The sequence below is a fragment of the Nothobranchius furzeri genome, chromosome 5 (genome assembly GCF_043380555.1).
Source record: "Nothobranchius furzeri strain GRZ-AD chromosome 5, NfurGRZ-RIMD1, whole genome shotgun sequence".
NCBI lineage: Eukaryota > Metazoa > Chordata > Actinopteri > Cyprinodontiformes > Nothobranchiidae > Nothobranchius > Nothobranchius furzeri.
The window spans coordinates 7,855,194-7,869,225 of record NC_091745.1 but is presented as its reverse complement, the minus strand read 5'-3'; the positions used below and the strand labels follow the sequence as shown (position 1 = coordinate 7,869,225).

General features: G+C 40.3%; 1 protein-coding gene across 4 annotated transcripts in view; it reads left to right on the top strand.

The window, feature by feature from the left end:
* The first annotated feature begins 2,103 nt into the window (after positions 1-2,103).
* Positions 2,104-14,032, top strand: part of gpatch8 (G patch domain containing 8) — a 30,581-nt gene continuing 18,652 nt past the window's right edge. The window contains exons 1-3 of one of the 4 annotated variants that reach the window (XM_054740198.2): positions 2,238-2,259; positions 10,292-10,369; positions 11,255-11,291. Coding sequence is in view for 1 of the 4 variants with exons in the window: in XM_015948697.3 (XP_015804183.3) it covers positions 2,215-2,259; positions 10,292-10,369 (123 nt within the window). In the remaining 3 variants the exon portion in view is untranslated. Of the gene's footprint in view, positions 2,260-10,291; positions 10,370-11,193; positions 11,292-14,032 lie in introns of those variants that run through there. The other 3 variants (XM_015948697.3, XM_070551375.1, XM_054740197.2) reach the window with 3 other exon arrangements.

Below are 14,032 nucleotides of genomic sequence, written 5' to 3'. Positions count from 1 at the left end.
GTTCTTAACCCAGTTTTAGTTGTTTCTACAATCTCCTTAGATGTTTCTCTGCTTGATACCAACGTTCTGACCCTTCTCACACAGACTAACATCTTTTCTACAACCACCAGATGTGTCTTTACATTGTTGTTGAAGGAATGAGAAGCAACTCACTGCACCAGCTGGGGTTAAATAACTTGTCTCCAGCTGAAAGATAAATGCCCATGCAGTAATTATCCAATAGGAGGTTTGTATCTATTTGCTTAGTTAAATAAATGAATTAAATAGTTATACACACACACACACACACACACACACACATATATATATATATACATATAAAAATTCCCTCTCACCCTCCGCGGGTGGTCTCATCCTTCCAAGCTCAGGTCCTCTACCATAGATTTGGGAGCTTAAGGGTAGCTGTTTCTAGAACTGAACTGTTCTGGACTGAGATGTCTGATGTTTTTCCTGGGATCTGCTTTAGCCACTCCTCCAGTTTGGGGGTTACTGCCCCAAGTACCCCAATGACCACAGGCACCACCAATTTATTCACTCTCCAGACTTTCTAAGTTCTTCTTTGAGGCCCTGGTACTTCTCAAGTTTCTTGTGTTCCTTTTTCCTGATGTTACCATCACTTGGTATTGCCACACCAACCACAGCGGCTGTCCTCTGTTGTTTGTCCACCACCACAACGTCCGGTTGGTTCCCCATCATCATTTTGTCTGTCTAGATCTGGAAGTTCCACAGGGGGCCCAAGGCGAACACAGAAATGGGGCCCCTTACACTAAATTTTCGACAATCTTATCTTTAACTGGATTTGTGAAACTCTACCCTCTTCTGACATGAGTTATTTTCCCTTTTTATTAGTCCTCCTCTTTTTTCCTGTATTTCTCTCCCTTTGAGTGCTTTCAATATTTGCTCTGCTTTCTTCTTCTTGTCAGTGCTCCTGTGCTTTTGCTTTTCTTTTTTTCCTTCTATTTTCCATTTTGGTCTATGTTTTCCTCCCTTCAAACATTATCCATTGTATTTCCTTTTCTGCTTCCTTTTGATGTTTACATTGAAAAACTACGTCACTTTCAGAAGTGAAGATAAAAGCTTTTTTAAAGCAAGCTGCTTCTTTCTCTTATTGGAGCCACTAGGATAACTCTATTTCATGCTTAATGTTGACTATCGCTTCGAGTTTGTTACGAACGCTCCCGCCTCTCTTCTTCTTTTTCTGTTTTCTTTTGTGGTCTTATGGCACTTGGCAAACAACAATTTGGTGCATTACTGCCACCAACTGGATTGGACTGGAATGACTACCAATGACTTCCTGTTTGTGTGCCTTGTGGCATTAACAGAGGGGTGCCAACAGTCAGGGCACTAGGGCCCCCCAACATAAGGGGGCCCCAGGTGGCCACCAACCTATGCCAATAGCTAAGCCACTGCTCTGCACAGATGTTTCTGTCCACGATGCCAGCCACTTGGTTGTGGTGTTCCATTCCCTGCCAGCATCTTTTACCCTGCAGTTATGTGGTGGATTGTCTAATGGGCCTCTTTGCATAGCCTACACCTTGGGTCTTGTCTGGTGTGGTAGATCTTGGCCTCTGTTGCTCTGGTGTTCAGGGCCTGTTCCTGTGCAGCCATGATGAGTGCATCTGTCCTTCAGACTAGCTCTTTCTAGCCATTCTTGATATCAGCCACATCAGGTATCTGGTGGTGGTGGTGGTGGTGGTGGTGGTGGTGTGTGTGTGTGTGTGTGTGTGTGTGTGTGTGTGTGTGTGTGTGTGTGTGTGTGTGTTTAGTTCAATCCTGAAGGACAGCACAGAGGCACTCATCACGACAGATACCTTATGTTCCTGCATTAGACTGAATGAGACTGAAGACAGCTTTTTGATGTCCCATAAAAATTGAAAAATAAAACCCAGAAACTTCACAAAATTATACTGTCTTTTATTTATCCATACATTTCTTCCTAAACATAATCAAATAAAACATGTGCATTAAGCCCCTGGGGTCCCTATGCTTTTTTGTTTTATTAGTTTATAAGTAATTACATGTTAAAATGTGCGTTTGTTTGTGTGTTTTGATTCACAGGTCCGTTTTGTAAAGCTGAGCAGAAGCCCCCTAGGCTGTCTCAGCTAACAGCCCATGTGTGATGGTGTTTTGGTGTAGACGCGAGGCTGTGGATGATCGCAGACCCAGCTCATCCTCTCAACAACACGGGAGCAACTGCTGCTGCTGAGCTACAAAATGGCTGACAGATTTTCTAGGTTCAACGAAGAGCGTGATTTCCAGGTAATGCACGTTTTGATAGTGAACATTTACTAAAAGTACCACTTCGAACTGTTTTATTATGTCAAAAAGTATTTGCACGCCACAAATTTTGAAACATTTTTCTAACAGCTGCGTGTATTTCGGTTTAGTTGTCGCCTGTTAGCACAGCGAGCTAACATGGCTAACGCTAACCCACTGCGGTTCTTTTGGTCCTACTTCCCTATCGTCAGTCTATTGATCCGGTTATGGTTATTCTGCTTTGTATCAGTTCCTTGCTGTTGCCTTAACCGAAATAACATTGCAACAGCAAAGCAATACAAAGTATGAACCCTCTCGATGGTGACCTTGGGTACGCTGGCTATTTAGCAGATAGCCAGCCTGACCGCACACAAGCTGTTAAAATCGACAGAAAATCCTTCATCATAAAAACATAATTAGCATCCCAGCTGGTTGGCGATTTTATCTTTCTCGTGTTGCTGTCGTTAATCTCGTTAGATTACAGCATTTATTTAAGAGCTCGTAAAGTGTAGTTATTAGACAAAGATAACAATAGATGTTAACCCACTTGTCTTTGACTAATGACGAGCTAATACTAGAGACTGTTGTGTATTTAACAAACATTTAGCACGTTTTTATGTGTGTTACGTTGGTATAATGTCGTGCTTTGCCACCACGTATACTTTATATTCTGTAATTTTTTTTTGCAACCCCAGACTAGATTGAGTATCTCTTGTTTTTTTTTTATATGAGGTCATTCATAAATCGGGTCCATTCTTAGTGCTGGTTCACGGCTTTGCTCCTGAGTGGTCATTATTTTACTCTATTCAAACACGATCAGGAACAGCTGAGCTGCTGAGTTTCACCACCTGTTTGGAGCCGTTTGTCTTGCTTATCATAGATCTGATACCACACCCAGCAAAGGCCTGACTGTTTGTTTATCATTTACAATTTTTATTTATTTTTTGTTGATTAATTGTTTCACATGTATCTGTTACCCCCCAAATCCTTAAAATCACATGAAGCCGAGCATTCACTGTAGCTACCAGACCCGTGGTCTTTACTGTTTTTACCATTGAGGAATTATCACTCATCACATAGCAGGAAATTAAGTTGCTGCCATCTGCCACTAAACCGGAACATAGAACTCCCATGTTCACTTTCATTGGCTAAGTGTTAGTTAGAAATTGGCAGTGTCATTTCTGACCAGAACTACCATACTGACCCGAATATAGGTCGAACCAATTATAAGACAATCCCTCTTTCCAAGACTAATCTTCAGGAAAGGACAAAAAAAATCACTTTTTAAATGAACTATTTTATTAAAAATAGGAAAACAAATACTGAGCAAAAATACTATCTTAATGCAAACTAACGGAACTTTGCTGACGTGTGAAATCCAAAGTCAAATGTGGCTTTTATTCAGACGCCCAATGCCTCGCTGTACTCACTCTCATTCTAAAGCCTGGTTTATGCTTCTCCGTCAGCTCCACAAGGGACAGACACGCACGGATCGACGGAAGCGTTTTGCTCTCATACTTCTCCGTCTCATGGAGAGTGTTGCAAAGCAATTGCCCGGCAGGACCACAGAGGGCGTAGCGCTGTTCTGTGGTATCCTGTCATGTATCGGTCCAAGATCGTGTGATTATATTGTGTTTTTTGTGTATATAAGAGACTTTTAACACAGACTATTTGTCTCTCCATCTCCCACCGCTTCATGCGCTCCCCACCTCTAAACCCACGTTTCCTGTCATTTCCGTCCACAAATAAAATGCTTGCTGCGCATCTTTTCACTCCTCCAGTCACGGGAGAATTAAACGTTCATGTTTTTAGAGTTTTTTCGCGAGGTATTCTTCAAGCTTCTCCGTGTCTGCCGCTAGTTATCCTCGGCTCTCTTTGCAATGGCGGCGCTGTAAACAACAGCGGCGTCCTGACCAATCACAAGCTTGCGTAATCCGTCTCGTTCGACGGATGTTTAAAAAAGTGGGCTCGACTCCGTACGTACTTGCGTGCCTTACGCAAGGACGGATAATGGCGTTGCATGACTCCGTACTGACACAGACGGAGAAGCATAAATCAGGCTTAACTCATGCTGCTGCGGGGTGTACCATCAGATCGCTACACCTGCCGATTCCTCCCAGAACATCATCTTCACTACCAATGCATCCATGCTTGCAGTGATTGACGTATCTGCTGAATTGACCACCGTCATCTTAAAATTTGCATAACTCTGCCTTAGTGTGTTAACTGCCATTGACGACAAAAGTCGTCATTTACATTTTTTTACTGTGTGGGCTAGGATTGTCACGGTATGAAAATTTAACCTCATGGTTATTGTGACCAAAATTATCACGGTTTTCGGTATTATCGCGGTATTTTTTAAACGGTGTTGCATATGTTCAGAAAGCATTGATAGTCCTGTTATACACAAACTGAAATAGTTTTGAAAAGGTTTAACAGTGTTTATTAAACCTAAAATAACACAAAGCCTTAGCAAAAGTGCAACTTTTCACAAGTAAAGGAACAAATAGCTTCTTTTTCTGGAACATGTTACAGTAGTCAGTGCAGGTTTAAATGATACAAATCCAAACATTCGAAACATAAACAATATGTAAACAAATCAAAGAAACACCACTTGTTTTCTCATATACTTGTTTTCTTCATTATCAAAATGAAAATCTAAAACTCCAGTCCACACTTGACTTGAGCACTGTACAAGTCAACCTTAAAAAATATGTATTTAAAATAAATAGCCACTTTAAACAAATTACTAAAATAACTACTACACTATGTAATCAAATCCAAATGTTCAAGTATAAATGGCATTGAGTAAGTAAACAAATCAATGACAAGGAACTAATTGTATATTTCTCTTCATCATCAACAAATAAGATGCTTCATCCAGCAACGGGGTGTCCGTGACACGGTTTAAATGCTGGCAGAGGGCGCTGCGGATGCAGGATATAGTGACTCGTTGCATTCTCCCTCAACCAAAAGTCCTCACGTCATGCATTTAAGCTAAAATGCTAATGTTAACTTACCTTGCACTGGCTGTAGAGACGCGGGTGATGGTCACTCAGATGTGCCATTAGATTCGAAGTGTTGCTGCCTTTTGTAGACACTTGTTTCCTGCACGTTCTGCAAACGGGATAGCAGTCTTCTATTAACTGTCCCTCAGCATTTTTCAGAAATCCAAAATATGCCCATACTTCCGATTTAGTCTTCTTTGAGGGCTGATGGATGTCCTGGGCGCTGCCGTTTCCTCCTTCGGCCATTATTTCAGCTTCAAAGTTTTGGTGCCGTTGCAAACTAAAAAGTGCGTGTGCACGCCGCGGGAACTTCAGCTGAAGCGACGGTGGCTGGTAAAGGTCACCGCGCAGAAACCGCGGCCACGGTAAACCCACCGAGATAATTTAGTTTTTTAAAAACTGGACGGTTATTTTTATTGTCAACTTTTTTACCAGGGTTTACCGCTATACCGGTTACCGTGACAACCCTAGTGTGGGCGTCGGAACGAGCCCCAGTACCATGTGAACAAACATCCCAGCTCTAAAGCCAATCTTCATCCACGTACGTCACACGTCACGTGATCAGGAAGCAGAAAATCCATGTGTTAGGAGATCGTTTTGGGCCACTGCTGCAAAAAAGTGAGGCTCAATCCGGAAAAGTTTCTGCTGATCACAATTTGACAACAGATTATGAAAGAACGGAAAACGCTTGAAACACTCAGATTCTTCCTGATGTAAGAGGTGAGTCTCCTCTTTGTTTTGGTAGTTTTGGCGTTGACATCATCATAGAGCGCAATGTTTGGTGGCTCTTAGGAAAACTGTGAAAACGCTGGCAGCGAAGGGCTTTTCTGATCAGGAAACGGCTGGCAGTTAATGAGTTAACTTGCCCCACTTTCGGTCCACTCTGCTCTGGACCTCTCGTCTCCATTTTTTTTCTCCTATTGAGAACATACAGGCTGGCCCTACTGAAGTTAAAGACGTGTAATAGTTAGACCCCGATCATAAGATGACCCAACATTATAAAATTATTTTCAATGAAAAAAAAACCTCGTCTTGTATTCAGGTCAACACGGTATTTTGTAATGAACCGGAACAGGAAAGCCCTTCTTGGGTTACTTTTATGGTATAGGGGGTTTGTGTGTTAGATTTTTAAAAATGTCATCCATGGATTAATTTTACTAATGATTACAAAATCTACAAGATATAACAACAATATGCAGTAAAACTCATTGTAACTTGTATTAAAGTGAGACATTTTCACATTGTGTTCTCCAACTATTCTGTCAGTGAGAGGCAGATCGCTGTGTGTGGTCTGAAGGAGTCTTGTCTGTTCAGGCAGCTCTGGCCCAGCACAGTGAAGCCCTGTGTTTGAGAGATCTGGGGTGGACATTCATATGCCCAGGATTCTGTTTCTCTCTGACTCCACAGTTTTAAGTTTGTACCCACGTATTATCTGATGGTTACTGCACAGCCAGCTGCCCAGCAGCTTTGTTTGCTGTATTGATTTTAATTGTTCTTAGAGCTTTAGCACTAATTGCAAAAAGTCTTTAGATCGAGACAAACCCTAAGCAGTTTAAGCACCTGCAGAGAACGTTGGGTGGTGCAGAGCATTCCCTAATTAGCTTTTTGCTCTTGTAATTATCATGAGAACAGAACTAAAGTCATTTCCATTGCAGCTTTGCAGTAGAAGCTATGTTGAAATCAAATTAATGAGAAATATTTTTTAATAGTTCCTTCTTCACTGAGAAACCTTTTTTTAACTTATTGTTTTTGAAACTGATCGATCATTCTGAGTTTAACATTCAGGCTGAACGTGAAAATTGTCGTACACCTGTCTCCTGCATTAGCTTCTGTTATAGAATAGACTAAAAATCTACATGAAGCATGCATGAACTCACCTATTTTGACTTGCGATGGTCGCCACATCTAGATTGTCTTTTTTGCAGAAGAATTTACTTCATTGATTTTTATGAAAGTAATTTGACCATTTCTAAATTAATGCAGGAAGCTGCTGATTGAGTGATTTCAGTGTAAACGTCTTGTGGCAAAATACCATAAATTAAGTAGTTTTGGAAAGAAAGACATTAAAGTTCCTGTATTTTATCTGTATTTGCATCACATTTACATTACAGCCCTTCGGACATTTTCATTCATTTTGTTTTGTTTGAGCCAAGTGACTTGTAAACACTCACACATTTTTGACTCAGTTATTTGCTTTTGCTAAGCCCAGGAAGCGTAAAAAGTTGCACAAACTTGACCTTCATCTCTTACTGCTAACAAGAGGAAGACCTCCATCTCAGCAGAAACTCTGTGATAGCTGGAATGGGAACTCAATTACTCACTTTCTGGCTGGGTCACTCACTTGGCATAAAAAAAAAGACATTTATGAAAATACATCTATCACTGTTTATATTTCTGGAAGCATTCTTTGTTTACAGCATTTTCACTCCTGCCTGAAACCTTTGCACAGTGCTGCTGTGTACAAACCCCCCTCATCATTTAATGTCAGCTGAGATAAATTTATCAAGAAAACAAAACAGGTCAGCCCTGTCATGTGGATTTTCTGTCATTAATAAAAAAAAACTTAAGTGTCTTCTGTTCAGCCATGTTTAAAGACTATTCTCAGAACTACTAACTGTGACCATTCACTCACACCGTGCAATCATTTATGGAGACACTGTGACTTTAACAAAGCACACCACGGCTACTTGTAAATATGCCCACGTATATTTATGAATCACCACGAGGGACTGAGATTTGGAGAGTGTGTTTCTCATGTGCCTGTGAGGTACTAGAGAATGAGCATGAGCCTGTTGTCATGATAACACAGGGAAGGAAGAATTAAAACAAAGGAGCTCGTCGTCAGCCTCTCCTTTGTTTCAGAGTTTTTGTAGAATCATCTTTTTTCCCCTTAAGACCATCCAGTTCCTTTTGAGACATGGTAATAGCCAACTTTTGATGAGAGATACACATATAATCAGTTGATGATCTTAGTTTTCAAAGTAGTGAAATTATTCTTATATTAATGGTTCAGAGTATGCCTGGGCGGTATGGCAAAAATGTCATATCACGGTATTTTTTAAAATTATATCGGTTTTACTGTATTTTTCACAAGGCCGTGATTACTCAGATTATTTTCATAAGAAAATAATTACTGCACTAGATTGGCCTTAAATAGTCCGTTTTACCTTCATGTGCAGAATACCAGTTTTTCCATGTCCAGTCACAGGTAGGTAAATGCAGAAACCCCCTCAAAGTATCCTTGTCAAAAGAAAGCAGTTAAGAGAAAACAACTAGAAAGATAAAACATTACAGTCAAAATAAACCATTTTTATTGAACACATTTTGCATATAATCTGTGCAGTTAACCATCTTTATGATTTCACATCCAACGTTATTGCTTTGGTTATCTCGACCCACCGCTTGCTTTTTTTTTATATACAGTCCCATTAGCGAACGCGTCTTTAATGGACGTCTGACTCCGACTGCTACTAGCCATTTTAGCCTTGGAGGTGGAGGCTGCAGATCGAAGCTTGAGACATTCTTGATAATCCAAGGCGTGTTTTCGGCTGAGGTGATGAAGCAAGTTGCTGGTATTACCCCCGCCAGCTACCACCGTTGCTCGACAGCATTAGCATATAAAAGTCATTTGCTCCACGTCCGAACTTTTAAACCCAAAAAACCTCCAAACAACAGACGTGGCTCCTCTTTTTGGAATAAATTCTTCTGCGTTCAAAGTTTTGATGTCGCCTTGACAGCTCCCACCAGCCGCCCATTCTTGGTTTCACCACGCTGTGGTGTTTGTGTGTAGCAGTGAAATGAGTTCCCGCTGAAACACTTTCCTACTACGAACGTTCTGTACGTTGTCTGGGCCATTCACCGGTATAGCGGTATGTGAAAAATTCATATCATCACCAAAATAAATACTGGTTTTTAGTATGAACCGGTATAGCACCCAAGACTAGTTCAGAGTAGAATTCAGTTCAGTTTTTTGTAGCTCCCCCACTCAACAAAAGCCATCTTTGGGCATTTGACAGCAAAGTAAACACATTAGTCAGTCATTCCAAAAATCTAAAGCTTTTTAAGGTCGAGATATGACACAGTGTTCTTTTTCATCCATATCTAGCTAAAATATTGCCGATTACAGAATGATTCAAAAACAATCCACATACAGAGGCATGAACCCACTGTAGATCTGCCAGATTCATGTTGAAATATCAACAAATCAGTTTGCATTAAACACCAAAATAACAGTATAGTGCTGTGAATGCCAAACGTTTTTATGCCACTAAAGCTACCATTGACCGAGTCCCCCATTGGGGGGGGATTATGACACGTCTCTAAACAAAATAAAAATTTCTAGTGCAGAGTGGAGACAACCCATAGAACCACTGATTTGGTCTCATTTCAGAGAAAAATAGAACAGGCACATGATTGTGTTGTTTGAAATCACAATTTCGGTCCAAAAACGATATGTCGTTCAGCCCTACTGCCTTACGTTGTAGGACTACATATCTAAATCTTTTAACCACTACTAGGCATGTCCCGATGCAACTTTTTCACTTCCGATACGATACAGATATTGCAGCCTTCAGTATTGACCGATCCCAATGTCAATCTGATGCGATATCGGCACAAATCTTTTACCTATTTTGTAGTGTGGAATGTATGAAAGGCTTGGTCAAGGAATATTACTCAATCCGAGAAGGAGCCAATAACAGTAAGTATGAAACAAAAAGACAATTGTAGCCATTGGTGGCAAAAATGTGAGCCTTAACGGACTGCTTATATCGGACATTTTTGATGCAGTCCGATATAATCCGATACAGTGTTTTTGGGCCGATATCGAATTACTTTTGATATCAATAACGGAGCAGGACATCCCTAACCACAATAGAAATGTACTTTTTCTCAGTGTCAGACCGTGGGTCTCAGTGCTTTCACATAAATCGTTGATGTCATTTTCTGTTATACCTAAAGCAACTACTGATCTTTTGAAACAACTCAAGTTGTTTTTTAAGAATAAAGTCGTTGCGTCTGCTTCTCAGGGTGGAAATCACTTTGACCAGTATGAAGAGGGCCAGTTGGAGCTGGAACAGGCGTCCCTGGACAAGCCCATCGAATCGGTAAGGTTGCATCCGTCATCCCACACCATTGGACCAGCTGTGAGAGTGGATATGATTGGTCCAGGAATAAATAACAGCCATGTTTTTTTTAACTCCATACTGTCCATGTAGAAGCATTCAGCGTTATCTTGAACACACTTGCCACGTAACCTGTAGAATCACTTGTCAAATCCATTAATACCCCTGAAATCCCTTCCACTTCCCATGTCCTCTACCTACTCCATCTGCTGTCTGACTTTTTAAATGATTTATATCCTAGATCTTCCTGTTTTTTTTAGAGCTTACAGATAAAAAAAAATGTTCCATTTGTGGTAGTTTCACATTAGTCATCTCAGTATAAAGAGAATTCTGTAAGCGTGGGGTGGATGAAGCAATGTCGTTGTTAGCTTAATTCTGCAGCTGCTCAGCAACTTTAGATTCATTGATGAGAATAAATGTAACCTTAGCGAGGGCCAGTTCAGGTTCTGGACACAAAGTGAGTGGTTTTCCACTGAGGGGGTTGACTGATAAATCTTTATTAATGATCCATGCATTTTTCACAAATTCTTTATAGATTGATCTCCATAAATTAAGCCCCTCTTCAATACAAATAATGTTAACAAATTATGCATAACAGTGATAAAATTGGCTAAAGATGTATATCTGAAAATTTTGTTTATTCTTTGCAAATAAAAAATATCCATTATTACGTGAAGGAAGGCAGTGCTTAGTCCACCCTGTTTTGATAAACAAGAATGTGAAATTTAGATGGTGTGAGAGCTTAAATTTGTGTTTGAGTGAATGTGTATAGCTATAGAATTGATGTGTTAGTCTACAGTGTTTATATCTATAGGACAGTTATCTTATTGTACACAACTTGGGGTGTTCGACATTTCTCTCCTGCAGCGAATTGGCCCCCTATTAGCTAAGCAGCAATGACCCGGTTTGTATTTGCACGCTCTGCTTCCTTACTCCTATTTTTAGGGTCCTTGTAACGCTTCTATATTTTTCTCTCTACCTTTCTCTTTCTGTTTCACACCTATCACACTTGACTCTCTTCCTATCTCTGTTTTTCTCTGGCTCCCTCCCTACTACACAGTGATTCGGTGTACAGTACCCTCTGTCATTTTGTGCTGGCATGGTGCTTGTGCAACTGGGACTGCATTTTCTGCTGAAGAGGCACATCCATAATAGCGCAGACAGCTGTCTTTTTCTGTCTTTCTCACTTTTTTCATCCCCTTTCTGTCTCTGAAGCATTGTGGTAAGCAGGCCCAGACTCATTTTTTTCTCACAAGCTTCAAGAAAGATGTTCTCAAAACTATCATTGTGTGTTTTGACCTTTTCATAACAGACAATAAGTAAAATGTTCATTCGCGCTTAACTTAAAACTTCATAGTATCAGCTAATTGATAAATTCAGAGATTTCAGATTAAGCTTGTATGGTGAGACATAATTTATATGATTTTTTTAGTGGACATGAGTGACAAAGTTTACATGGATTGATTAGATAAAAAGAGTTAAAGGCCACGAACAAGAGTTTTAAGTAAATATGAGCAAGAGTTCATTCTTACAGATGAAAACCTAACGGTTTCCTTTTTTACTGCAGTGGATTCATGACCTAAATATCCTAAAGTATACTATAGATTTAAAAGAGTCACGGTAAAGTCTGACAAATCTTCCTGTAGGGTTGAGAAGAGGAAAAACGATAACAATAAAAAAGAGAGGTGGCCTGCTCACCTGGCTTGAGTGGCTCTTTTGCTCCTGCGCTATTATTTGTGGAGGGGCCTGAGGGCCATGCTGCAGCATCACACAGCTCTTCACATCTTCTCTGACAGATGTGCTGTCAACTTTCAACATTGCAATATTTAGGCTCTTGAAAGGCCTTTTGGTTTGGGAATGAAAAAAAATCAGTTAGATTTGAAAATATCGTCCGATTAATTTGAATATTTGACTTTTCGTCACTTCTGGATATTCTAAGAGGCTTATGGTTCAAAAACAGAAGTAACAGAAAATAAATATAACGCCTAATCCAACTAAAAACATTGGTGACTTTAAGATCACATTAAAAATGAGAACTTTAATATTAGCCTCGTTATGGACTATTAGGAACGATTTCTTATACAGTTACACTGACACTTCATTAAAGGGTCTGTATACATTGCAGACCTCTATAGTGGGAGTGTTTGTTGTAATTGTCTCAGAGTTGTTAATAAATGCTTCTGCCCAGCTTCTCAGAGCCCCTCCATTGCCATTTACTGTGTGTGATTCATAGGCAGCTAGAGGTCTGTGGTACTTTATTGGGATCTCCTTTCTCTTCCCGTTTCCCCTTTGGTCTTTGCTGTTTTCCTTTTAACAATGTTTTTGTATTGCATGTGTTTAACTTGGTAGCATTAAGTAATTTGTTCTCTCAACACTCTGTCTTAATCATTACGACTTTTATTTTATTTTTTCTCCCCGTACTCATTCTCTTCATCACTTGCCCTTACCAATCCCTTAAAGCTGTTACCCTTCCCTTAGTCGACCCAGTACCACAGCGATATGCAGTGGGCAACCTCAGAGCCACAGAACCCACACAGAAGGAAAAATGTTTTTTAATGTTACCAGTTACGTTAACTGCAGACTGACAAGTTGTACAAAAATCAGCTGATTCCTAAATATGAAGTATTGTGATGTAGCTATTGTTTTCACTTAACTAACCCTTTTATAAGTCAGTTTTCCACTAGTGAATGTGAACAACAGTATATTACCGGCTGACCGCTTATGTTAGATCACCACAGGCCTTACATTATGCACCAGCTTTAATCCAGTTGAGTTGAAGAGACAATTGGTTCATGTCCTTGCACCAAGCTCCGTTTGCAACCCCTAGTGAATAAAATACTTTGGACATTTCTATAATTTGACACATTTACCTTTTACAATGTAGCACCTGAGATATGGGGTAAGTATTTATGTTTTATTTTTGTTATAACTGGATTATTTAATCAAACCAATTGAATTTTCTCTAACTTTCACATAAATAATGCAGTCTTTGATCATTTGAGACTAAGTCTAGCATGTACGTATTTCTGTTTACTCCTGTTTAACTCGATTGCCTTTAAGTGGACCTCAACAGAAGGGTAAATGGCCTGTATTTGATATAGCACCTTCTAGAGTCCTGGAACCCCTCAAGGCGCTTTACAACACAATCAGTCATTCACCCATTCACACACCCATTCACACACTGGTGGGGATGAGCTACGATGTAGCCACAGCTTCCCTGGGGCGCACTGACAGAGGCGAGGCTACCGAGCACTGGCGCCACCGGTCCCTCCGACCACCACCAGCAGGAAACGTGGGTTAAGTGTCTTGCCCAAGGACACAACAACAGAGACAGACTGAGCGGGGCTCGAACCTGCAACCTTCCGATTACGGGGCGAGCACTTAACTCCTGTGCCACCGTCGCCCCTATCTAGAAGTTTCCTTTTAGTCTCATACCACTGAACAAGAAATTACAGAACCCCAAATTCAAGGAAAACATTAAACTTCAGAGAAATAACAGTGGGCTAAGCCTGGCAACTGACACTTATTTTCCCATTAGACAGATTTACCATAGAGTCCTTGTCACTCTTGGTTAAAAACACCCGAAATGCGTGAATTGATACTGAAAAAGACAAATGTGTCTTTGTCTGCTTAGACTTATACAAT